General features: G+C 40.8%; 2 protein-coding genes across 5 annotated transcripts in view; both read left to right on the forward strand.

Annotated features, from left to right (window-relative positions):
* The window catches only part of TAMM41 (TAM41 mitochondrial translocator assembly and maintenance homolog), a 34,378-nt gene extending 29,840 nt beyond the window's left edge, over positions 1–4,538 (forward strand). Inside the window, exons 9-10 of one of the 4 annotated variants that reach the window (XR_012044620.1) lie at positions 2,464–2,595; positions 3,900–4,538. Coding sequence is in view for 1 of the 4 variants with exons in the window: in XM_072876200.1 (XP_072732301.1) it covers positions 3,900–3,937 (38 nt within the window). In the remaining 3 variants the exon portion in view is untranslated. The remainder of the gene's footprint in view (positions 1–2,463; positions 2,596–3,899) is intronic. The other 3 variants (XM_072876196.1, XM_072876199.1, XM_072876200.1) reach the window with 3 other exon arrangements.
* Positions 4,539–9,032: 4,494 nt separating this feature from the next.
* VGLL4 (vestigial like family member 4) overlaps positions 9,033–25,267 on the forward strand; it is a 95,919-nt gene continuing 79,684 nt past the window's right edge. The window contains exons 1-2 of the mRNA XM_072876206.1: positions 9,033–9,271; positions 16,828–16,904. Of these exons, the coding sequence (XP_072732307.1) occupies positions 16,841–16,904 (64 nt within the window). The 5' untranslated portion in view covers positions 9,033–9,271; positions 16,828–16,840. The remainder of the gene's footprint in view (positions 9,272–16,827; positions 16,905–25,267) is intronic.

The following is a 25,267-nucleotide window of genomic DNA, read 5'->3' on the forward strand; positions in this document are numbered from 1 at the left end:
AGGCAACCAGGCAGATGATTTATTTCCTGATGTCTTAAAAGGCTTCTTTGTAATGAAGAGCCTGGACCCAATCAAACTACTAAGGATTTCCGTAGGTGAGTCAGCAGCATGGGCCTAGCTGGCTCTGAGATCAACAGTGCCAGTGAAGTATGTAACTCTATCTCATGCTTCAGAGGGAATAAACTAGATGACACAGGATGAATGGGAAATCAAAATTTGACTGGATACATAACCACAGATTCTGGTTTCCATGTCTCTTCACAGTCTTTAAGCTCAGTATTATGTCCCTTTAACTTGCCTATCGTTGTGAGCAACCCATTTGGCTAGCATTATGATGTTTGGCTGCTCCTAAACTTAAGATTTGGGGAGTGCATAAAACTGTACCACACAGGATGCTGACTTCCTGCATCAACACGTGTAAGACGTGTTCTTTATCGCTTGCTCATTTCCCCTTTTTGCAAGAATTTGAGTAGTGAGTTCCTCCAGGTGGCTGGCTCTATGACCCTTCAAATACTGGCTATATTGAATGCACCTGACTCTTTCAGCTGCAGAGACTGTATTTCTCACCTGTGCTTCAGTGAGGTTTCTCTTTAGATTTGGTTGACCTTCAGTGCCAGTGAATTTGACTAACAGATGGAGAGTAACAGCTGCAGCCTTATCATAAAGAAGGTGCCTCTAGGTAGCATACAGCTGAACAGGCGTGGTTCCTTTCTGTCAGAGAGCTGGGCTTTATAGTGTCCCAGAGCTTCCTGTGTTTGCAACAAACATCTTTGCCAAATTGGGAAGATAGAGATGGATATAGAGGCCAGTATTCCTGGGTGGCTTAGGGACCTGAACTGTAAGGGCCGTGCTCTTTAAATTGATTGAGGAGGTAATGCTAGAGCCTGTTCCGACTTGGGAAACTTAGAATAAACATAGCGCTTGGTGAGTGTCCAGTAGAGGGGGATCCAAGCAGGGTTGTGACTCATGCCTTTTCCCAGCAATTAATTTAAAAATAGAATTGAAATTGAAATATGCTTTGAAGGCCGGAATGTCAGGTCAGTGTGTGTCTGATAGTTTTTCATGGATAAGGTGTTCACAGAGGACAAAGCATTCTTCATTTTCAAATTCACTTCTGCTGGCCATGTATTCTGAGTATGTAGAAAATGAATTTTCTTTGTATTATCTACTGCAAGAAGAAGAGACATTACCTTTGTATAGCTATGTATATTTTTTGTTTGAGTGAACAGCTGCTCTGGCACTTTTGATACTGTGGTTTCATAAATTTTGCACTGACCGTATTTACCTGTTTTTCTAGATAAAAATCTGCAGCACAGTTGCTAGCTGATCCTGAACATAATGACTGCTTTAGGGAGAGGCTGTAATCATTTTACTCTTGCATGTTTTAACCTCTTACTCAGACTTGTTAAATCAGAAACATTAAGAAATGGATCAAGTTTTAGTACATTAACAGGAAGCTTCAGACTATACATTCTGAAATTATTCATAAAAACTTCAAATATTTCAGTTACATCTTTAGTCTAAGAACTTACATGTCATTTTTGCCTTCAGAATCCAGTGTTCTGCCAAAACCTTTTCATTCATGGTGGATGGCTAGTTTGACAGTTATGCACATTTTTTTTTTCTGAGAAAATGAAGGTCATGCAGCTGCAAAGACCAATATTCTGATCTGAATGAAACTTCATGCAAGTGTAATGGCTGTAGAGGGTTCTTCCTGGCTTTAAATTTGAATAGAATTTGATTCTTAAGAGTTTGCAACCATAAGAGACTGTCTTTAAAAAAAAAAAAAGAAAAAATTAAAAAAGAAGGTCATAACACTCTATCTTTTGGTTCATTCACTTGCCTTTATTGTACCATGAGACCTTCTTTGGAAAGGCTTGAGCCTGATGTTTAAGATACCTCCCCTATTCAATTAAGCAAGCTAAGTAAATATATTTAGTTAAATACCTCATTTTGGCTTTATTGAATTGATTTGTATTACTTCTCTTACATAGACTCTATCTAGCTGTATGGTATACTTGGTAAATTTGAAAGGTTGTTTTCCCACACAGTGAATTATTTTTTTAATCTCTGCCTCCTGCCAAAGTTTCTCCAAACCTCCTATTTTAAAATTAGTAGTGAAGCATGAGAAGGGGGCATTCAGTGTTGGTTTGTTTTTTGGTTTTGGGGGGTTTTTTTGTGGTTTTGGTTTTTTCTTTTAATGTTGCCATCCCCAAGTTGTCTTGCTCTTATGCAGTGATGAAATGTCTGGCTCACTCCCTGTACAAGACAATAGTGAGAGCCAAGAAGTTAGTAGCTTCTTAGAATGCTTCAAGAAGTGGTGCAGGAAAGGGGGAAGAGCTGATATAAAGCAGCCTGCCAATGTCTGTCTCGTGATGCTGTTGCAGCGCTTTGGCATTACAGTCTGGGGCAAGGCTTTCTAAAATCTAGCCAGTACTTCTTTTTTTTCCATTGCCTCCCAAGTCTGGTATTGGGGCATACATCCTAGATGATTGCGCGCGTTCTGCACGCTCACGGCTAAATCTGACCCTGCATCCTTGGATTAGAAAATTGCAAAGTAGAAGACTGAGTCAGTAGCAATTTGACAGTTTGAAGGTGAGTTTGTACAGACAACAGTAGATGATGAAACTGCATCACTGTGCTTTAAATTCTTACGACATTTTTAAGTGGATTATATTTGAAGGGTGTACTTGCATAGGTGCTTTTAAAGTAAAGCATTTGTTTTCTTCTGCTTTACTTTTTGTTGTTTAAAGAATGTCTCCTCTGTTCTTTGTCTAGTTTATTTGACTAATTTTAGCAGGATTCTCTTTCCAATATAAAATTGAAAATGAGTGTGTTATTTGTATTAAAAACAACAGAAAAAAACCCAGAACCCCAAACCCTTCTACTCTCCTGAGTTCATGACTAAAATGATCTGATGGCTGTCCCATGTTCCACTTGTATTAGCACAGCTGCCCGAGTGGTGCCTTCCAGCCCTGCTCCTGTCCCTGAGAAACCCAGGGACTGCAGGCAGCAAGGCTCTGCTGGGGTTGCCTGCAGCCTTCTGCAAGCCATTCTGAAATCACAGTGGTAAGGGCACATCTGGAAACCTGAGGAGAAAGCCCACTTGTTCTGATGAGACAACTGCCCTTAGTCTAGAAATTGCTAGTCAGCAAGAATTTAAAGTCCTCAGTAATTGCCAAGATCAGACTGTAAGAGCTATAAAGGTGGCGCATAGAAACAGTATTAAAGTTGGTGTGGGTGTTCTTATCCAGTGAATGTGACTAAACTTGACTCTTCCAGTGTGATTCCCTGATGCATCTTGGAGCTGATAAGTGGGGATACTCAAGAGGGCTTTGGACAGTCTTCTGGTGTCCAGTTCCTTTAGGCAGGCACGTTACTTTTGTCCAGTGACCTACTGCTGGTGTCTTTGGTTTAGAAGGAATGCTGGTGACTAAATAACCCTTTCTCACAGCCTTGAAATGTATGTAAATTGTGTAGTTTACAATAAGTTAGTATGTAAACTCTTAAAATAATTTTGCATCTAATCGTGAACTGCAACCTGTTTATGATTTTAATGATCCCAGTTGCACTAAAGTTTCTCTTGTCCTATGTGAAAGTTAGGATACAAATTTAATAGGGAGTTAAATCTATTATATGTATGTGTTTACTGCACAAGAAGAGGGGCAGAATCAGAAAAAAGTGTATAATAAACAGATTACTGAGTATTTATGTACATCTGTGTATCACTGATTATACTGACCTTTCTTTTACACCGAGTTTGCCATTCAGAGTTTTGCTCTGAACCATTTTATTGGTCTTTAACAAAACTTTAACAAACTAAAACCAGTGGGTTATGCCCAAAGGGTGCTTTTAATTTGTTAATCTGACACTCCTTTTTTTTTTTTTTTTTTGCTCAGCTATCTGGTCTGTCTTCATCTTATGGGAACCTCCATAGGGTGGAATCTTCCTCTTCTCTAGAACAAAGCAAGCAAAAAGTACCTGTGGTTAAATGTTCTGAAAGAACAGAGTTAGTGGTGTTCATATTTGTTTGACTCTTGAAGTATCTCATTGTTTGCTTGAAGATTATGCTGCTGTTATGACCCTGCTCCAACTGAAATTATGCTGTCTCTTTTAATCTTCCTTTGGATGATGGGGCAGACAATTAAGAAGAGGGCAAGCTTTGTCTTGAAGCAGGTAATAAATAACCATCTCCATCAACTTACAGTTTGGATCAACTTGTCTGTCTGGAATTACTACAATTTAACACATTATGGTCTAATGAAATAATAAACTATCTTAAAAAAATGTAAAGTGTCTTTTTAAATTTTATGTGCTACAGTGTTTTGAATTTGGGTGTGTTTTTATATAAGGTAGCTTTGAGGTACGGTGCAAATGAATCTAGCTTTTTGCAGGGAAGAGTTTTAGATTCAGAGTTTAGCAGTGTTAACAGTGAAGAAAAGTTGTTTGCTTGTGAGGCTACGTATTTGTTTTTGATAAAATGTATTTTGAGATATGATTTGAAAAGCTGCTGTCATTTGGTGTAAAATTAACCTATTTTATTAAAAGAAGATGTGGATAGATGGAGATACTCATTGTAATTGTACTGACAGATATTGTGAAGCAATGACATACCTTATTAAGCATGTGACAAATAATGGTGTTTTGTGATAGCTTTGGAAGAAGTGTTTGCTTTTGGCACAGACTTAACCATCTTTGTGCAGTTTAGTATATCTTGGGCTTCTCAGACTTAAGGTAACTTAATGCGTTCCTGTCTGTATCAGAAGTACCTGTATTGCTGCTGTTTGAAAAACAAAAGTGAGATTTCAGTAAGAAATTGGAAGAACTCGGATAAATTCCTCTTTTACGTGCAGTGAATGCCAGCTGGCAAATCACTTCCTTAAATGGGCACCTAAAGTAAAAAGAACCATCTCTTTGTAGCTTTGCACTTGTATTGTTGATTGAAGCAACACACAACATGTGCCCCCTGCTGCTAGTCTTACAAGCTGAAATCACTTGAAAATAGTTTCACAAAACAGGTTTGAGCCCCTTTCCACATTGAGTATCCCTGTCTGGTTAACACTGAAGCTTTTCACAATAGCGAGGCATGTCACTGCTGTGGCCCACATGTAGGGAGGTAATTGCCCAAGGCATTTTTGACCAACTGTTATTATAGTGGAAATGTTTTATTTTCTTAGTTGGTCATGCAACAGATGTCAGGCTTAATTTCAATAATAATTACAAGATTAATCATTGAGTAGGGTCTGTAGATCTAGGCCGTGAGATCTCCCTATAGACTGCAACTGCACTTGATATAGTACTCCCCCCCCCCCCCGCTTTCAGGTCCTTTCCCTCCTCTATATTTAAAACAAAGAAACAAACCACTTAAAACAAGTTGTGAAACAGTAGTAACCGTTCAAAGAAATTTCTCAAAATGTACCCAGAAATGACTGAGCAGTTTTTGTTGCTCGTGAAATATTGGTGTCTTCCCGTGAAACTGCGCTAACACATTGTTCTGCAGCGTGTTCAGTGGGCCCGGGGGATGTGGGCTGTTACACAATTTCAGGGTCGCAAATCTTTCCTTGACAAGCATTCTCCACAGCAGAAAAGTTAGGAGGTGTTGCTGGTAGTGCTACAGCTGAGATGCACGGTCATCCGCAATCCTGGCTCCCTCACGCCGTGGCTAAATCTGCTGCTGCTGCATTGGCTATACTGTATGGAGAATGTCACTGATTTTTCAGTGATTAATATACATATGGAACAGGAGTGGCAACTGGAGTCTGTCCCAGGATTTGACTCTCACCTTAGGTGCTCTACCTGGGTGCCTGAGATTGGGCCGAAGCACTACTTTCGTTTTAGTACAAACCCTCAACTGTCTTGGTCAGTTTTTGTGTTTCAGCAAAGTGTGTTTTTGCTGGTTTCTGAGTCAGCAAAGAGCCTTTGATATCATTCGGTTATACAGTACATGCAAAATGAAAAACAAATTTTAACACCCAAGGAAACCAAAATATGGTTCATCAAACAAGATTGTTTTTGCTTTACTAATTTGTGAATTTGCCTTCTGAACAGCTTGGCTAAGCTTTAGCATGTGTTGAGTTCAGCAGCTTCAACAAGGTTTTCTTATGGTGTGTTAGCTGTTCAGATTTGTTTTCAGAGATTGCCAACGTTTGACAACTTGCACTTTTGTTGTTGTTGTAACAAACGTTGACACCTAACTTTAGTGAGGAAGCCTGTGCTAGCAGTGTTTGTACGGGAATGCACAGGGTCGCTGTTCCCAGAAAGCTGATGTTCCCTCAGACTCTTTAGATGTTTAATAAATATCCTGTTCGAAAACTTTTGCTGGGAGCTGTAATAGCGTATCCAAAGGATCAAAAGCTGGTTTGACCTCTCCTTTTTCAAGCTCCCTCATCCCATGAGCTCTGTCTCTTTAAACAAAAAAACCCCTTACCACCTCTTCCCCTCCAGCAGTTATAAACAGGAGTGGCATACTTTTTTCTTGAAGATACATATTAAAAAGGTTTGTAATTAGTCTGCAGCAATTCATTCTCATGATACGTACCAATGTCTATTTCAGATCTTTTCTCAGTGCCTAGGGTTTTGTTTTCCATATTTCATAGTATTTTTCTTGTCCGGTATTTTTATTTTTTTCTCAAATAATTTTTACATTACTATTTTGAATACCATTTTTCCAAATATTAGATCATCAAACTCCTGTTCTGCTTGCTGGTAATGAAAATATTTTTCAGTAGTTATTAATACAATATCAACTTTTAAAAAAACATAAATATTACCATATATTGTTATAAATGTCATAGATGAAGAGTTTAAGAAATGTATAAAATGCTGTTTATGGTTGTCATTAGACTATATGCCTTTCAGATTTTTAGCAACTGAAATCTTTCTATTAGATACACTAAGTGTGTTGAGTCTAAACCTGGATTTCATTTAGTGTGTGGAATGCATTTTTGGCTAGCTTTGGATGGCCCGAGATCTCATGACCTGTCCTTGTGAGGATATGAAAATACTTCAATATCGGTTATTCTTGCATGATTTTGATAGATTTTTTGAATTGGAACTGGACAGCACAGACCCTTCATGGACTCCGAATCTTTCACGGAATCAGAACGCAGGGCGTGTGGATGCATCCCCGACCCTTCCCTCCCACGCAGCCTCCCACACCGCTTGGCTGGGCTGCTGCTTTGGCTGCACCTCTGGGTAAACGTGGGAGCTGCGCTCCCTCCATTATTTCCTACATAAATCACAGTTTCAGGATCTAAAATAAACCTTGCTGTGTCTTGGTACTTTTCTTCTTGAGAGAAGACAGACAGTCGTGCTGCCATTTATATACTTGCACATTTACTAGCATATACGTCTGCCACATTGAGAGAAGGGAGGAGGACCTGAGTAGGAGAAATGTCATGAGCAGAATTGTACTGAGACACTTTGTATTTTGGTTGCCTTGTGCTCTTTTCAGGTTCTACCACAAATCTGCAACCCTGATGCTTCCTGTGGTGGGGCTCAGGTTGATTTGTTGTCCTTTTCTTTCCCTTTGCAATGGAGTCCAAGAGCTGTCTGAAGTGACCTCAGTTCCCAGTGGCCTTTAAAGGTAAGACCTAGCATTATGGGACCTAATTCTCTAGAAGATGACAGATGTTCACAGTGGACAACAGAACACGAGTACAGCGCTTTTCCATATCCTCCTGCTCTGTAACTTACTTATGCACCTAAAATGCCTGTTGCAGAAACCAGCACTACCAAGTTCTTCAGAGGACAGTGGTGAAGTCTTAGCTCAGCTTCCGAGAAGTGGTTCTTTGGTACGTACAAGCCATCTGACAGTTTAATTTCCTGAAATTACTCAAAACAGGCAAAGTATTTTAGCAAGACATGCTCCTAAATTGCTTGAGTCTTGAAAATGTCAAACTTGGAATGAACACGGCTGCAAAGCACAGGGAATGACCGAGGATGTGCTGGCATTCACGTGGCAGGGAGGTGCTGGGGTCGCAGTGCGACAGCAGGAGTGCTCGGTGCTTTTTGCAGTAATCCAGTTTTGAGGGACTGGATCGTTCTGGCTACTGGCAAACTTTCAGACTTTTTGTAATTGTAAATGGGAGCTCATACTCTGGAAATGGACGTGTAGGAGAGCTCGTTGTTGACCACCGTCATAGCTCAGCTTCAGTTTCACACGAGTCTCGGCAGTTTCCTCAGGTGGCTGAATGAGTCACGTCCAACGCAAGAAGGGATTCTCTAAAAATACGCTTCAGGAGTACTAGCGGTGAACGGGAGAGAAAAATGCTGGATCTGTTCAGACCTAATCTTCAAATCGTACTGAGGAGGTGGATGTCCTCCAGCCTAGTGCTAGTACGCTGCCATAGGATCTGAAACACTTGCTTTTTGCCTCTTGTGCATATTTGAATTGTGTGTGGCTGAATTCAGATGCCGAATGCTGGCGCATTTTAATTTGACATGCACGTGGTGCATGTCAAACTGCTTTGTTTTTAAGAGACTGTTTTTAAGAGACTAAAAAACTGCTTTATTTTTAAGAGAAACGTTGTTGTTGTTTGCCTTTAGTTCTAGAAAAGCTTTTTCAAGTATGGTCACGAGTCAGCCAGGCCCTTAGGACGGCGTTCTTCCTTGCTACCTGCTCTCCTGGCCCTCGGCAGCCAGCTGCAGGGGCAGTTTCTCCACGTCTTTTTCCCGCAGCGCTGCCGGCCTGTTCTCCCCCAGGCTTCCAGCAGCCGGCAGCGCCCTCCCCTCCCCTCCCCTCCCCTCGCCTCCCCCGGCCGCGGAGCAGCCCCGGCCCCGCTCCCGCCGTGCGCGCCGCGCCGCTTTGTGGGCGGGGCGGGGCCGCGCCGCTTTGCGGGCGGGGCCGCGCCTGGCGGGGGGGCGGGGCCCGGCGCGGCGCCCGCTTCCTCCTCGCGGCCTGCGCCGCGCGCTCCCTACCTGCGAGGATATGATGTCAGCGCCTCATTACCCTAATTATGCTGACCTCATAGCTGGGCCCGGCCAATGGGGCCGCTCCGCTCTCCCCACCTGCTAGGAGGAGAATTCCATCATTCCTGGGATTCCTCCCCGGGCCCGTGCAGCGAGCGGCGCCGGGGCCAGCGGCGCCGGGGCTCGCCGCGCCTGCTCCGCTCTGCTCCCGGCCTCGCCGCCCCGGCCGCGGCCGCGGCCCTGGCCCTGGCCCGGGCGCGGCAGTAAACGAGCAGCCCTCCGCCCCCCCGGCCCGCTCCCCTGCCCTCTCCTCCCTCGGCCGCCGCAGCCGCGCCGCCGCCGCCCGCGCGGGAGCACACTGGTGAGTGAGCCCGCGAGCGGGGCAGCGGCCCCGGGACCCGGCCGCGGAGCGGGAGCGCGGCCTCGGCCTCGGCCGGGGGGGACGTTCGAGGCGGGAGGAGGGGGGACAGGTGTCCCCGCGGGGGCGGCCGCGGGGCGCTGGGGGAGCGTCGGCGGGGCGGGGAGCATCGCCCCGCGGGCGCTGACAGGCGGGGCCCCGCCGCCCGGACGGGACGGGACGGGGCGGCCCCGTCTCGTCCTCCGCGCCGCGGGACTTTCCCTGGGCTGGGCACCGGGCTGGTCCCGGCAGCGGGCGGCGGAGCCGAGCCTCCCCGGCGGGGGCCGGGGGAAGGGGCCGGGCGGAGGTGGGGGGAGCCACCTCAGACCCGGCCGCGGGGCTGCTAGGAAGGGGAGGCACCGAGCCGCCCTGCTGCCGCGGGGCTTTCCGAGCTCCCCGGCGCCTTCCCGCCGGGGCCCGGGCCCGCTCTGCTGGCGAGGGGAGCGGGGGCAGCTCTGGCGGGCGGCGGCGCTTCCCGGGCGAGGGACCGCTGCCGCCGTCCGCGCCGCTGCCGCTCGGTGCCGCGCCCTCGGGCTGCTCCGGCCGGGGAGCCGCAGCGTGCGGCGGGCCGGAGGCTCTGCGGGCCGGGCCGCTGCGCGGGTTACAGCGAAAGACGCGAAAGTTTACTGTTAGGAAATATCCTGACGTAATTTCCCATCCGGAAAGTTATTTCAGGGCCATGGGACCGAGCGGGGAGTGTTTTGACTGCCACCTTAAATTCACACCTTGGCTTCGAGGGAGCGTGTTTTTCTGACAGAGAAAATCCCTGGAATTTCACCCGTAGCAGAGGGTCCTGCGGTGCAAATCTTCTAGAATGAGTCCGAAGGGCCCTGTTAAGGCTTTTGACTCTGCCTCTAGTAGATTCCATTTGCAGAGATTTTTTATTTGATCTTTAGCAGTGCAGTTTCAGTCTGTTCAGTCGAGCTGGCTTCATGTTTCCCAGATGTAATCAGAAGCAATTAATTTTCCGAGTCAAGCTGACTGCACGTGACACCGGTGCACCCCTTTTCCGAAAGTGCAGTGAATGGGAATTTCACACCCGTTTCCACTGATATTTGAGAAACCGTGAAGCTAGCACAGTCCCCTTTTACTCTGTTGGTGCTTCAGGATTATCAGGAACAAGAAATAATGGACATTTTTTAATTAAAACAAAGAGGACTAACTGAGTAAGAGCTCCAGCATTCCTGCAGGGAATGCTTGCTGATTAGATTTTCTCTAACTGCAGAATAGGGAGTTGTTTAAAGAGTATTCCTCATTGAGGAACAAACTGTAGGTTGTGAAACCTGAGTGAAATTCTTTTTGCGGGCAGTGATATTAAGAACCCTTAGATCCAAAACTGCATAAAATCTGGCAGTAATCTGCCTCTCCTGCCTCAAAAATACATAAACTTTTTTTTAAGGCTCTTCTCCAAACTTCTTGGCCTTTATTTGTATGTTCCCATCCGCCTACTTGTGAGGATATTTCTTACGTAGAGTGGGTTTTGCTTAAATCCCCTACATCTCTCTCTCTCCTGATACACCAGCTATAATCTCGGTATTTGGGATCAGTTACAAGAACTACTTTCAGTCATAATTAAAGCACAGGTCTGCTCCGTTAGGCTCGTGGTAGAATTTGGGTGTGTCTGCGCTGTACAGTGCGTTGTTTTTGAAGCAAACTACTGGGCTGAACCAGTTGTGGCTGAATCGCCAGCATCTCCAAGGCACGTTGTGGGGAATGGGGACGGGGAGTTTCGGTGCAGAGTGCTGTGTTGCCAGCCTTCCGTATCTCTGCTCAGTGACGACTCGGTGAGATGAATGCTACCACCACCTAGCTTTTACACCCACCTTAGAGCAGGAATTAGGCCAGTTCTGTAAGCGATGAGCTCCCAGCAGTGGTGCTGAAAGGGGTAGATCTGACAGTCTGGTACTGTAAAATATGGCTAGTAGCTAAAACAGGATAGAAAATCACTGATGCAGACCTTTGGGGCACGTTAGCTGAAGAAGCACATTCACGTTATAAAGCGTCAGGAGGTTCTTGTTTAAATACGTGTAGCTTTGATAACTAATACAGTTTGGGGACACCGAGAAGGTTAGTTTGTTTGTTTTCAGATATATCTGAAAGTTTTCTATGATAAAAGGTAGTTCCTGTTCAGTTCCTTTTACTAGGCTAGATGTTACATGATATGTTTGCAGCAGAATGTATAACATATAGGATGGACTGAGCAATCTTGTAGATACGAGACATGGTCAGGTTAGACTTTTCCACCTTTAATTTCTTATGTTTGTTAGCTTTTATTTCAAATACCATTGTTAATAGCTTTCTTTTTAGAATGTTACTTTGTTAAGGAGGATTTATGCAACGAGAAAACAAAAAGCACAAGGTAAAATGCCAAAGCTTTGCTTTAAGCTTAAAATTTTCTGTGTGATAAAGTTAAATCGTTAAGTTGATTCTGTTTGAAGATTTGCCTGTTCAAACACATTTTCCACATGCAAAATAAGCATGGTAAAAAACCCCCGAAGTACTGAATAAATACATTTTTTTAAAAAAGTGGTATTTCGATGATTCTTTTGGCCAAGTAGCCTGAACTCACTATGAAGACTGAGAGTTGTAAATGCAGAAGGATGATCAGGGCTAGACGGTAATCACAATCTAAACTGAGCACTTACAGTTAGCATTTTGCATGGGTATCTCAACACAGGATTTACGTATCCACAAGTAGGAGCTCTGATCTAGGTGCAGTTGAAGGAATTTAAACGTATTGTGGCTGTTGAGGACACGTATGGAATACAATGTGCTTATCGTTATTCTCATTCACAGTACAAATATTCTCATTCACAGTACAAATATGTTTTGCTCTCTCCTATCTTAAAAAATACAAGATGTTGACCTGTTTTGCATCAAAATGTTGCTTTACTTCCTTTCCCCTGTAGACTTATTGATTGTGCTGATAAGTTGTGTCTGGATTTCCTCTTCAGTTTAGCTTTCTTCCATTGAAATCCACTGCAGGCTCTTTCTCTAGGTGCTTCTGGTTATGAATTTGCCTGGGAAGTGCTGTGCCTGTGTCTTCCTAGATGTGAGCTGCTTTTGACCTATTCGACCATGCTCTTCAATTCATCTTCTTTTCCCTATACTTGTGTCTATCTGCACTTACTTCACTTCAGTCCTCACTCTTGATTGTTTCTCGAGCGTCTCGTCGTTCTTGTCTCACTTTTTCATTGTTACAATGGGCTTTGTTCATTAATCCACTTCTTCTCCCTCCAACTTTATCTCTGTAATTTCACCAGACATATGAATTCAAGTACCAGACTTTTCTCTACATCACCGAAAGGTTCAGCCTTTCTCTCTCCTTGGCATGGTGTAGGTGTCTATCTCTAGTTCACACTCAACAAGTTTAAGAGAGACCTCTTAGCAGTGTCCTCTTTCAGGTGTTTCTTATTAACGTGTTTGGAATGGCTGTTGGCCGTGCTGCTATTCTGTGTGTCAGTCAGACCTGTGATCCAAGTATCTTTATGACTGTGACCTCTCTTTAGATCTTCATCTCCAAACTATGTCTAAATTCTTCTGATTTTTCTTATCTGCACCGCATGTCTTTTGTACAGCCCTTTTGTTCTCATCACCCAGCTTTCTCCTTGTTTCTGTCACCTAACTTGTTACTTCGGTTACTAGTTAAGATCCGTTCTAGACAAAAGCCATCATATCTCCATAATGGAGATTACTGCCGCAAACATGTTTCATGTTTCTTTCTCCTTTCTGTCCCTTCACTGTTCCCCCCCTTTTTTTTAATTCAAATATAAAGTTCTTCTCTTTATTTCAAATCTTTCCTGACATACCCCACTGTGAATAATAACTTTCGTGGGATTGAATAAGTGTCTCATTGTTCTGTCTGCAGTGAGTCTCTGGTGCCGGTTTCTCTATTGCCTGTTTACTTAAGTTTCAAACAAGCAACTTCAGGGTTTTGCCCCACGTGCTTTCCTTGATGCTTGGAAGGTGCTGTATAAATCCATGAAATCGCTTAACTGTTAGTTTTCAAAAGCTTTAATTTATCTATAGTCTTCCAAAAAATGTGAACAGGCATTTGCAAAGCTGAGAGTACTCCATATGTGCATGGAATTTGCAAAAGCTTGAAAAGGAGAGAGAAAATAACGTGCTGTTCCGTTACACTAATGGGTGTTGTGTTCTTCAAGTGTCGCATGAAAAACTTACTACTGGATCAGTGTTTAGTAACTTACTTGTCTTTCAGACTTCATATCTTTATGATTTTACATTCATGTCTTTACTGTTTTTCAGAATGTTTCTTCGCTGCAGTGTAGGTGAGATGACAGACCAGGGGAAAGTTGAGTGGAAGCAGTAACTGATAAATAAAAGGACTGAGTAAGACATTAAACTAATATTTGAAATTACGGTAGACAAAAATATCTTGAAGGCTTGTAAAAGTCCTTTTGGCTTGTATCTCCCTAAATCTAACAGTTAAGATTTTGTAACAAGTAAGATGCTTATGAAACTGTTTCCGTAGTGTTTAAATCGTATCCATCCACAGGAAGTTAAGTATGTGTACTTGTATTTCGCCTGTCGCTTGTTTTCCCTTATGAGATCTGGGTATAGGGCAATGCTTGCACATAGGCTAGAGAGTTGGTTTTTGACGGGGATGCTTACAAAAATTCAACTTTGAGTCAGGTTAGTTTCTGCTGCATAGCTAGGCTTCTGTGTCACACAGAGAATTAGCTGGCTTTTATCAGAAGTCTGCTTTTTAACTGGCTTTTTTTGTCAGAACCCTGGACATTGAACTATTCTTTCATTTCTGAAACACGACTCCTTCTGAGGATGACCGGGCTGTTCGCTGAGGCTGCCTTGGAGTAGCTCTAGCAGTTGCTGTCCTTGCCGAGATGGAATTAGGCTTTTAAGCTTTGAACTGTCTAAGGGAAGATTCCTCCTCTCTCATTCTCATAGGCAACCTTTACTTCTTTCCTGAACTGTTATCCCTGACTTGTTAGTTTAATTTAGAGATAGAGGGATATTTCATATTATTTGAAAAATAATCTGGTAGTTTGTAGCTCCTTGAAGGTAATTTCCGTAACTGTAAATACGTTCAGCATGTTTAAAAATATTGCAGCATATGTGGCATTGCACCCTGGAATTTGCAGATCTCTGTATGAACAGCATCCCTTCAAAGGAGCTCTTGAGTGGACACAACATTCTTCACAAGACCTTAACTGTTACAGAAACACTTCTGCAGCTCTCTCATGATATGAACTTTAATAATATGCAAAGCTACAAAACTATATTGAGGCCGGTTTTAGTGAAGTTGTTTTTAAAGTGTCTAATTTCCTGAATAGAATTAAGACTTGGTTCCTGTTTCCTTCTCTCAATGTGGACTTCTGTCACCGGCTAATTCTCTTACTAGGAACATGTTCCGGAAAGGGATTGGGCATCTGCTGCTCCCATTATTTGAAAATTACTGAAAAACTTAAAGAAAACAGCAATTTGCTTTCAATAAAAGACATCTTAATATCCTTTGCATAGTTCTTTATCAAGAGGGTTTTCTCTAAAGAGTTGACCGAAAGGCTTTGTATTACTGTCTTTGAAATTTGGGACAAAGCTGCTTAGTAGTAAATCATGAGTTAGCCATCAGTTTGGTGTAGCTGCATCATCGGATCAGACATATTTTAATCTTTTTTCCAACTGAATTTTCACTCTGTTAGAGGAATTTGTGTGAGAGGGTGAGAAATCAAGTCTGGGGAGAAATAAAGTGGTGCTATTTTAAACTCCAAGAAAACAAGAAGCGGGAAAGAAACCAAGTATCAAGGTCTAAGGGATCAAAGTGGAATGATGCTGAAGGCTGCTTTAGTGAACACTCTCTTCCAAATCTTTGCTTTGATTTGGAAGAGAGTGTGGCCAAATGTGCTATAAAGAAATATTTAATGAAGACAGACTTAGTGGAATGAGAGTCTAAGATCTTGTTTTCTAAAACCTCTTGCCCACATGTACTGTCTTTAAATGAAGGAGTTAACTGATTTATAAGTTCACTTAAAATACTGTTCTTGAGCAAAAGCCGATTCTGACAGGGAGGGAGATGCATGTTTTTGTCCTCAAGCGCTATACTTGGTTCTTTCAAGTATGTCTCCTCTTGCACAGTTCTATGGAAACAAGACTGGATTTCATTCTTTATTGAAAATATATTTTTTAAAACTTAAAAATACTTTTAAAATCCTTTCTCTTATACTTTAAAATCTTTGATTAGTTTTAAAGTCTTTGACGTTATTTAGCAAGAGGGAGGGAGGATAGCAAGGTTTATTATTTGTAGTGCAAAGTCAAGGAAATTGCTTCCCAAACATATGCTTGTTGTTAAGTCTATATACATGTGTTTGAGATTTGTGTAGTTGCCACTACCTTTTTTTTTTTTCTTTTAAAGATCATACTGTAAAGTAAGTTACAGTAAACAGTTCTTATGACAGAATAGCATGCTAGTTTTGTGGGGAAAAAAAACAACAAAATTATTAGCAGTCCTGGGTTCTCTCTCTTTCTCCATTTGTTTTCTTAACAGTTCTGTCTGTGCTGTTGCCGCCTTATTTAAAAACACATATAAGTTGTTGGCCTTTTAACAAAAGCATCTTGACAATGTGTTATTCTCTTCCTTCCTTTCCCTTTCATATCTTTTGGAATTTCATATTGGAACTTCTTTTTTAGTTTTGAAGGCATTCATGTGAAACTTTGAGAGGCTTATGTAAGCTGTAACACATTTTTTTTTTAATTGTAGAGTCTGTTGCTTAGTATAGTGCTGAAATGTGCGTTTTTATGTGTTGGGGTTAACTTTTCATGTATGGGAATTATGTGTTGCAAGGGGAGAAAACCAGGGAAAAGCAGCTACTGAGGTGTGATTGTGATTATACAAGTTACAGTTTTCTGTCTGTGTCATTATATATACACATGCCCGGTGTTTGACTATATGCTCATGAGTAAGAAAATGTCGTAATGGCTTATAAGCTTTGCATGATTCTACTTTGGGCGTAGGAGAGTATGGAGTACAAGTTTATTGAATACTATGGATCTAAAGCAATCTGTGCTCTTGTAGGTAGTCAGGCCAGCTGTCATCTTCAGTTTAGATGAGTTGCGTCTTTGGATATTGTCTCAAGTAGCTATTTATTGGGATGGAAGGCTGGCATGTAGGAGGCAAAAATGCTTACGACATATAGCAGATAACCCTGTTGCAACGTACGTGAGCAGTGGTCGTCAGCTTCAGTCAAGTGCTTGAGAATTTGGTCTTCTGGTTTGTTTTGGATGAGTAGTTGGTGGGAAAGCTAATTCCAGAGTTCCCTTGTTTTCAGCAATGACTTGGTTTTAACAAATCCTGCGCTGGTGTAACATGAAAAGAGCAGCAGAAACCTGGATTTTTGATTCTTTCTGTGGTCATGCTGTTGTTCATTACTACCTCCTTCTGTAAAACCTGCTGTGTGTACACTATGAACAAGTGGCAGACCACCTAGTATGTTGTGGTAAGGACACTGTGAGTTTACTCTTTGAAACTTTGGCTCTGAATTTTCCAGGATCCAGAGAGGAATGGAGACTCCATTGGATGTTTTGTCGAGAGCAGCTTCTCTAGTACATGCTGATGATGAGAAACGTAAGTCTGAAATTTAGTTCTCTGCTTTGTTTGGATCCAGATGCTTTATGTTTGCACTATATATCAGCCCAGATGCTGGCGTTATCGATCTTTGCATTTTACTGAACCTAAGGCATGTAGAAAAATGTCTTCAGAAGCCCTTCAAAGGTCATCTTCCTCAGGTGCAAAACCAATAAGTTGCATTTAAATTGGTTAGTATGCAAGAGAGAATTGTTCCTGTTATTTTGAAAATGTACTTAACCATTCATATGAAGGTGCCCCTCTTTTCCCAATTGCATTTGCATTGTTAGTAGACGAAAAGTCGTACTGGAACTGCTGGCAAACTTAAGGACGATTTGAGAACTCATGAGAACTCACGCTCCCTAATAATATCAGTTAGACCTGTTCTCATTCAAGAACACGTAACTGGGTGGGCATGAGTGGGTTGCAAAGATTCCTTTTCAGCTCATGAAAACTAAGAGGTAGACTGTTATCATTAGTAATGAGCACTTCATTTTCTTTTCACTGCTGCTAAAAGGTGAGTGCAGGATTTTAACATAGTAAATGATGTCAGTTGCAGCTACAGAGGCTCATGTTGCCAATCATTTGGGTAATATTTTTGCTTTTAACATTCACGATAAGCGTTTAAGGTGGGTTAACTAATGTTAGAATATTTTCAATTCTGCCAAATTGCAGTGCTGCTTTGTAGATCAGGTTGTTACCTGCATGCTTCGTAATAAATGTCTTTGTGGGTTTTTTTCTGAGTAGTGTAAGCACTCAGGAAGTGTATGGATCTTGGGTATCAACCTCAATAGATGCTAACTAGAAAAGTGGTATTTTGGATTTCAGACTGCTTTTGTGTGTAGCTTCTGTGCATAAAAACACCTTTTAAGATTAATTTAGCTCTTCTTCTTTTGGTCTTTGTTCCTTTATTATGTATATATTTATTGAAAAATAATTGCCTTGAATGTTGAATAAAAGAACTGATTTACTGCTGTTGCTAATCAACTTACTGAAGTAATTGCAAAGTAAAGAAACACAGTGTATTTGACAACAAGTCCCAGAATTTTTGTGTATATTCCAATAGTCAAGATAACAGTAGCTCGCTCTTTCAGAAGTTTGTAAGAGGAAGGTTTCATTCCCTGATGAGCTCTTCTGTATTACTGGCTCTTAGCTTTATAATGAATATTGGTTTTGCTGTTCTTTCATGTTCACTTGCTACTGGATAAGTGCCAAGTTTTACTCATCCCACCGTAGTAGGATGATTTGGTTGATTGCTACAGTTATTGACTGTTACTGGTCAGTGGATGAACAGCAGTGGAAGTCCTTGAGGAAATAATTTCAACTGTGATTTTGGCCTGGGAGATTTCTCTTGTAAACTAACATACATTTGTAGAAAAGGCAAAAGCTTAACCTATTTTCTTTTGACTACATTTTAAAAAATATATTTTGAATATGCATTCTGAATTTTCTTAAGCTTAAATGCATTCTTTTTGGTTAACTGTTGCCTAAGACTAGCTTGATTTTTGAGTTCCACAGGGTAGGAATGTTGGGCTGGATTTAGAGAATCCAGAGGAAGTCTGATGCAGCGCAACTTGCATGTGAGGAAGCCGATATGTATCTGGTTCTAATTTACATTCCTTTAGTCTTACCGCTTAGACTTAATTAGATTTATGCCACTCCGCAGCTTCTAACTTATGCTGTCTCTGAGTTTGTCCTGTTGTTGTGCATACCGCACACCAAGAATGCGATAGTACGAAAAGCTGCTAAAAGGAAGAAATGGGTAGCCCAGACCAGTCACTGAACTTGCACTTTCTTATGTCAGCTTTTGTGGAAGCAGCACCAGCCAGACTTCGCTCTGTGTTACAGCGTGGATACTAACAGCTTGAAGTTAGTCTGAATCTTGAATTTAGCAATTATCCTTGAGCTTTCCAGTACAGTGCCTGGCACGCTGCTCCTGGAGTTCTAGCAGTGGTCCTGTCTGTATTTCTGCATCCCCTATTCACTTTGTCTAACACGTAGAATTCTACGTAGAGTTTCTAATACTCCAGTCATGACCAGGAGTCCAATAATTTTTTTTTCTTTTTTTTTTTCTTTCTTGAAATCAGATTACTTTCAGATACTTGGTATCTGAACAAACTATTGAATTTATTTCAGTGATGTTTCTTGTATTTAAGTAATATACAGGTAATTTTATTGTTGAGTCATTGGAGAAAATTCCAATGGGTTCTTTTTGGTATTTCTAATGATATAATGAAGTTTCCTGCTTCCAAAGTTTTGAATAAGGATTTGAGATTAATTTCGTTTCTGAAACATTTCTGTCTTAGCCCCAAGTCTTTTATTTTTGTGTGGAATAGAAATTTGTCTAACAGATAACTCCTGACGCCCTTTGCGCATTTCATGGTCGAAATTTTATCCTATTTTTTGAATGGAGAGCAAAGGAAGTGTACCTATATGCTATCCTGACTTGACAGTGCTACCAAATAACTAGTGGTTAGATTCCACTAGTAGATTTATTGTTTTACTTGTTAAGATGATTCAACTTACCTCAGATATTCTCATCTAAGCTATATGCCATGTAAGAGTTGAAAAATGCTAATTTGCCACTTTTTAAAGATCATTTTAAGCAATTAAGATACCCACTTTAACGATAATATCTCAAAATTATTCCTCTTCAAAGTAGTTTACTATTACAGTTTTTATAAGAAAAATAAAGGTAGTCTTAACACTTCTTCTCTGTCATCTAGTGTGAGAAGCATATGCATAATGCATGTAAAATATTTTTGAAGTTAGACTGTGTACGCTCCTACACAAGGTATAAAGCTAGCTGAAGTTGTTAGTGGTCTCTTATTCATACATATCGGTAATTTTCACTACTACTTTTCTTGAAAGTGTTAGTAGTATTTGTACACAACCCCTTGATCCTCTTGCAGACTTCTTAAATTGCAAATTTCACACCCTGATATGCTTTAATCCCATCTCAACCTCAACTTCAAACTAATTTATATAAATCAGCAGCCTTCAAGTGCATTTACTGAATCCAAGCAGCGCAAATACAGGTTCTTGTTAAAAAAGAAAGTTTATTTCCTGAAGCGGGTAGGTATTTAATTTTATTCTTGTTTGTCTGGGTGTATTCAGAGGAGGAATATTACCAGTATTTATGAATTTGATTCTTTCTAACATGAAGGATCCTCTTATCTCTGTGGGCACTCACCACAGTACCAAGTAATACAGAAGTGTCTTAGTGTTATACAAATCGCACTCTGTTTAAAACAAATATATTTAAACTTACCAGCACTTAAAGAGATGAATGACACATGTGCCTATGTAGATCTCCCAGAATGGTTATTGGTTTCTTAAACAAATATGGCCTTGAGTTTTTTTGGTGGTTTGGTTTTTTTGCAGCTGCACCTCTGCCAATAAGGTTGACCTTCAGTGGTACCTTAGCTCTGCCTGTTGCTTTCAGTCGCATCTCTGTTTTATTTCATCAACTATATATGCTATCTTTCAACAGCTCCCAGTTTAAATCATTCTGCACTAGTTAGCAAAGAAAATTTATGAAACACATTTGGGTAACTACTGTGTCATGGAAATGATTAATTATGAGAAGAAATGATTACTGTAATTTTGTATTTGTAACTATTACCACTGTGATGTAAGCAATTATTTAAGCTTATGGTATAGTGGATTTGTACTTAAAAACCAACAAGACAAAACAAACCAAGCTGAACAAAGAAGACAGAGACTCCTTTAGAGGTGGTAACAGCTGAAGGAGAGGATAAAGATATTTCCTAATGGAGTTCATTATTTACTTATTGTCCAGACTTGGTCTTCCATTTCAGTGGCAGGAAAGCATACCGTGAGGTAATTAGTAGCCAGTCATCTTGAAGCCTTGTCACTAATGGCTCACTTGTCAATAGGGAAGGGAAAGGGTATCGGAAGCCTGTGCTGGTCACGAGCAGCTGGCCAGTGCCAGGGCAGGTGATGTGCGGCGCTCTTCTCTGTACGTGCCAGCTGTAGGGTTTTGCGGGGGTTTCCCAGTGCTTTAGAAGTGGGCTTTATAAGAAGTGAACATCTGTGAGGCCTGTGTACGTATGCTGTCTTTTTAATGTTATCATGGCTGGAAACCTTATCGAATGGGGGTTATGGTACAATTGCGAAAATCAAGTTTACGACGAGATGCTTGATACTACCCATTACTCTCCTGTTCCTATACTGTTCTTACTGGGCTTGTACTGATTTCTCATATGTTCAGGATTCAAGCTGGCTATTTTTAGAAGACCACAGTATAAGCTGGTAGTATTTAAGTAAAGACAAAGAATTACTGAAAGTACAGTTTTTCTTCCCATAATTGTGTTGAACAGCAAGTGTTCAAACATTAAGGAGGACTATCATATTGTATTTATCTCATATAAAAATAAGGGGTTTGAGAACTGGTCTTTCAGTTATAAACAGTGTTTTAAAAGCCTAATCTTGTTATTGAGAAAATAGTGAAGGAAAATGCTAATACGGACTTGCACTTGCAGAATGTGTTGAAAGCACTGGGTACTCGGCCTGTGCTGAATTTATAGTAACGCTTTACTTGTACTTCCCTCCGATATGCAAGTCCAGTCTAAGAACATGGGAATGAATGAGAAAAAACATGTTGTTTCTCACTCTCTCAGGGTAATATAGTGAAAAGTCTGTTGCTGGCAAACAGAAGAAAATATACTTCCACAAGGAAATGAAAGGTTTGGAAACAGCTAATAAATGGCACAATAAAGTCCTGGGTAATAGCTTTGCATTCTAATGCATTGTACCAAATCCATACCTGTTGAGTCTTGATTTATGTTTTGAAAAACTGATACAGGGCTACATTTGAAAAAAAAAAGTTGATCTTTGATCAAGCCATGCTTCCTGCACATGTACCATCAGTCGCATGCGTCATCCTTGTATGCATGGAAGCCTGGAACTGCTATTCCACGCTTCTTGCCTGTGAACACTATTATTGTTTGGCAACGGTTTCTTTTATGTGGTTTCATTTAATCCACTTCAAATAATTAAGCTAGACCATACAGTTGATATTTCTAGTACAGAAGAATTATTGTGCTTTAAAATCCCTGCCCTAATCCACTTTGTAATAAAATCCTCCTGTAGACAAGACCTACAAATCAGTTTTTACTGTTCTTCATTCATATCAATCAGTTCAGTTAGGAGAATGAATTTTGTGCTGGCTACCATCTCATAATTAATAAATATGCAACGATTAGTTGTTTTGGATAGCTGATTCTAAAAAAGGTATTACTTTAAGGCTGAGTTGAGAACAATTTATTTTTTTTTAACACTCTTGAAGAGGATGATAACTCTGTAAGCTTATTGTCTTTAAATACAAAACAAGCAATATTTATAGTAGACTTAGACTTGGATGTTGCTATTTGTGTTGAAGATATTAATGATGAAATATTTCTAGCATCACCAGGACTCTTCACCTACACTACTGTTTGTTTTGTAAATTTATAGCAAACTGTGGGCAGTGAGCCTAAGGCAGGTTTTAATACCAATGTTTGCAGAAGTTTAAATAGCTTCCATCCTACTGTGTGAACACTTAAATCAGCACTGAAAATATTTAAGGTCCTGAATGGTTTTTGACTGACTAAAAGTGAGGAATTGAGTGGAACTTGCTATACGAATGCAATTACTACAAAGGCAGTCTCAAAGATTAGTTTCATTTGAAGTTTGCTTTTTGTGGGGGGGGTTGGGGTTTTCTTGGGGTTGTTGGTTTTTGGGTGGTGTGTTGTGTTTTTTTTTTTCCCTAGAGATTCATCTGCTTCAGAAAAATGGGAAAGCATGATATCATTTTTACAGAGAAGTGAAATAGCAGTATCATGTCACAGTCCTTGTTTATTTTCTATTCACAAATTCGTCCCGTTCCGGGTAGAACTGGGAGGAATAATGCATGCTTCTAGTAAGGATGATAAATATTATATAGCAAAGTATTACTTAAAGCAAGATGAAAAATTTCCAATAGAACATAATCTTGTCGTGTGACTTGCCCTTTCTATTTTCATTTGCAGGTATATGTCCAAAATAGCAAATGTTGTAACAAAGAAATAAACGGAAAAAGTCTTAGCTGCATGTTGTAGTTAAGAGATATTTCAGTATTACTTCTCATTTATGGAACGCTTGGTTTAGGGGTGGAAGGGAATCAAATTGGTTCAATAAGGGCAACCTGGAGCACGTTTAGAGTTCTTTCGAAATCTAAAATGTGCTTGCGTACTGAACCTTAATTCTCATATGGACTGTTTTGTGGTAAACTATTTTCCCTTCATGCTAAAATTCTTCATTTTGTGTCCCCAGGAATAGGTATAATACACTTAATAGTTTAGTACATCGCCACTTCTCTGTTTTGTGTTTATTGTTTTGCCATTAGTTCTGTAGTTTGTGATTATTTTTTTCACTGTAACAATGTTGAGAACGTTAATGTTATCTGTAGTACTTGGTGCTGTACGAATACGTGGGAAAAGGTAGTCCCTGTTCTCAAGACAGGCCGTCGAGGGCAGGAAGCAGAGCACCACTATCGTGATATGGGGCTGCTTCTGATGAGCCGGCGGGTCAGAAGCGGAGATGCAGACCCGCGTTTCCCGGTTCCTACTTGGAGCGCCTTGTTCACCACACTGCTAATGCCGTAGCTCCTCTTGAACCCTGAGCTCTCTCGCTCTGGAAAGCAACCTGGCAAAAACGTCCTAGCAGAGTTTGGTGCCGTGAATGCTGTTGCTACCGTGGAAGTGGAATTTAGTGGGTCGGCAGTACTTCTCCTTTTCTGCTTGTCGCTTTTGGAATATTCAGGAAATAAATTATTGTCTTTTACAGTAGCTCATAGCTGCACATAAAATTGCTCATAGGGAAACTATCCTTAAGAAATTCTTTGCTTTGAAAGAGTGTCATGCTAGTTTCTCTTCCTTTACCTGAGCAAGCTGGCAGCCGTTATACATAACCTTAAGATTGCCAGCAGGGCTGACTAAATCACTGTCTTGTTTTTTCCCAATTTAGGCTAGATAAAAGTCTCCCATGTAATGAAAGAGTTGTGTGTGACGCTTCTACTGAAAATCTTGCTCCCTTTGACTTTCAGGACTCCTCCAGTAAATGGAGGAGTCATTGTCGATCTTAACCTCCTACTTTTTGTTTTGTAGGACAATACTTGCTGAAATCCTACTTGGCTAGGTTGAGGGCAATGCAACCATGTTAAGCCAGATTTTTCTTTTGCATTCTGTAAATAAATCTAACAGTATTTTGTATGCATGTTGTTCTTCAGTGCTTTCAAAGTTTGGGGATTTTTAATCAGGGTTTTCAACTCTTGGATGTCTCTTATTAACCAACCCAGCGCAACCTTTCTTTTAGAGCTTGACTTCTTCTTCAGAAGACTTTTCCCTTACTGGGTTGAAAGGAGGGTAAGAAGTGCCTCGTGATTATTCCTCATATGAAAATAAGTGGACTCTCCATATGGATGTTTGTTTCTTCCTTTATGGTAAATTAAAATACTGATTTGGCTGTCTTTCTACCAGGTTGGTGATTGGATGAATATGTCTGTTGGTTCAGAGAAGAGGCAAATATATGATATAGACAAAGAGTTAGGTCTTGAAAATTAGAGGTATGGTTAGACTTTGGTGTTCTGCAACTCAGTTTAATATACTGAATTCTTTAGTTGCAGAAATTAATGTGCATTTAAGTAGTTGAATAGCTTTTATGAGTTAGCGACTGTGCTTGTGGTGGTCAGAGTTTATCTGTGATGTCTAGCAAAAGAGAAACTTAAATTTGCTGCAGGAAAAGCTGAATTCTAAGAAGCAGTATCAGCAAAAAATCTACGTTTGTAATGGCTCTAGAGCTACGAGAGGTGTTAAAAGTAGATTTGTCAGCTAGTCATTTACGTAATGTTTAATCAATGGTAAGAGGGGGAGTCCTGTTAGTTTTGGAGCGGAATTTGTGGCATGTATCATCTTTTTTTACTGAAAGGGGGAAAAGTATGGAAGTGTGATGTTTCAGTTTAGTAATAATGTGATGGAAAAACATATGTGGTTTGCTCATTGACATGCAGCCTGAATCATCTGTTGTTGCTGTATGAATACCAAAAGCTTTAAATAATAAAACTCTATGAGTAATAACACACATAGTGTTCTGCTTTTAAATTTATGAACCATACAGACCAGAAAATAGTAATATCTTCTCTGTTCTAAATAGCAGTTAATCTATTTTTTAGTAAAATACCCGAATGGCTGAATTCCTGACCTTCTGCTTTTTGTCTTTCAAAAGCCTTTAGCTGTGTGCATTACTCAGTTTTTCACAGGGTAGCTTCCTGTAAATGGTGTCAGGGCTATTTCATCAGTTTTAGGGTTTTCTTGAAAGTAGGA

Source organism: Ciconia boyciana, chromosome 11 (assembly GCF_034638445.1).
Source record: "Ciconia boyciana chromosome 11, ASM3463844v1, whole genome shotgun sequence".
Taxonomy (NCBI): Eukaryota; Metazoa; Chordata; class Aves; order Ciconiiformes; family Ciconiidae; genus Ciconia; species Ciconia boyciana.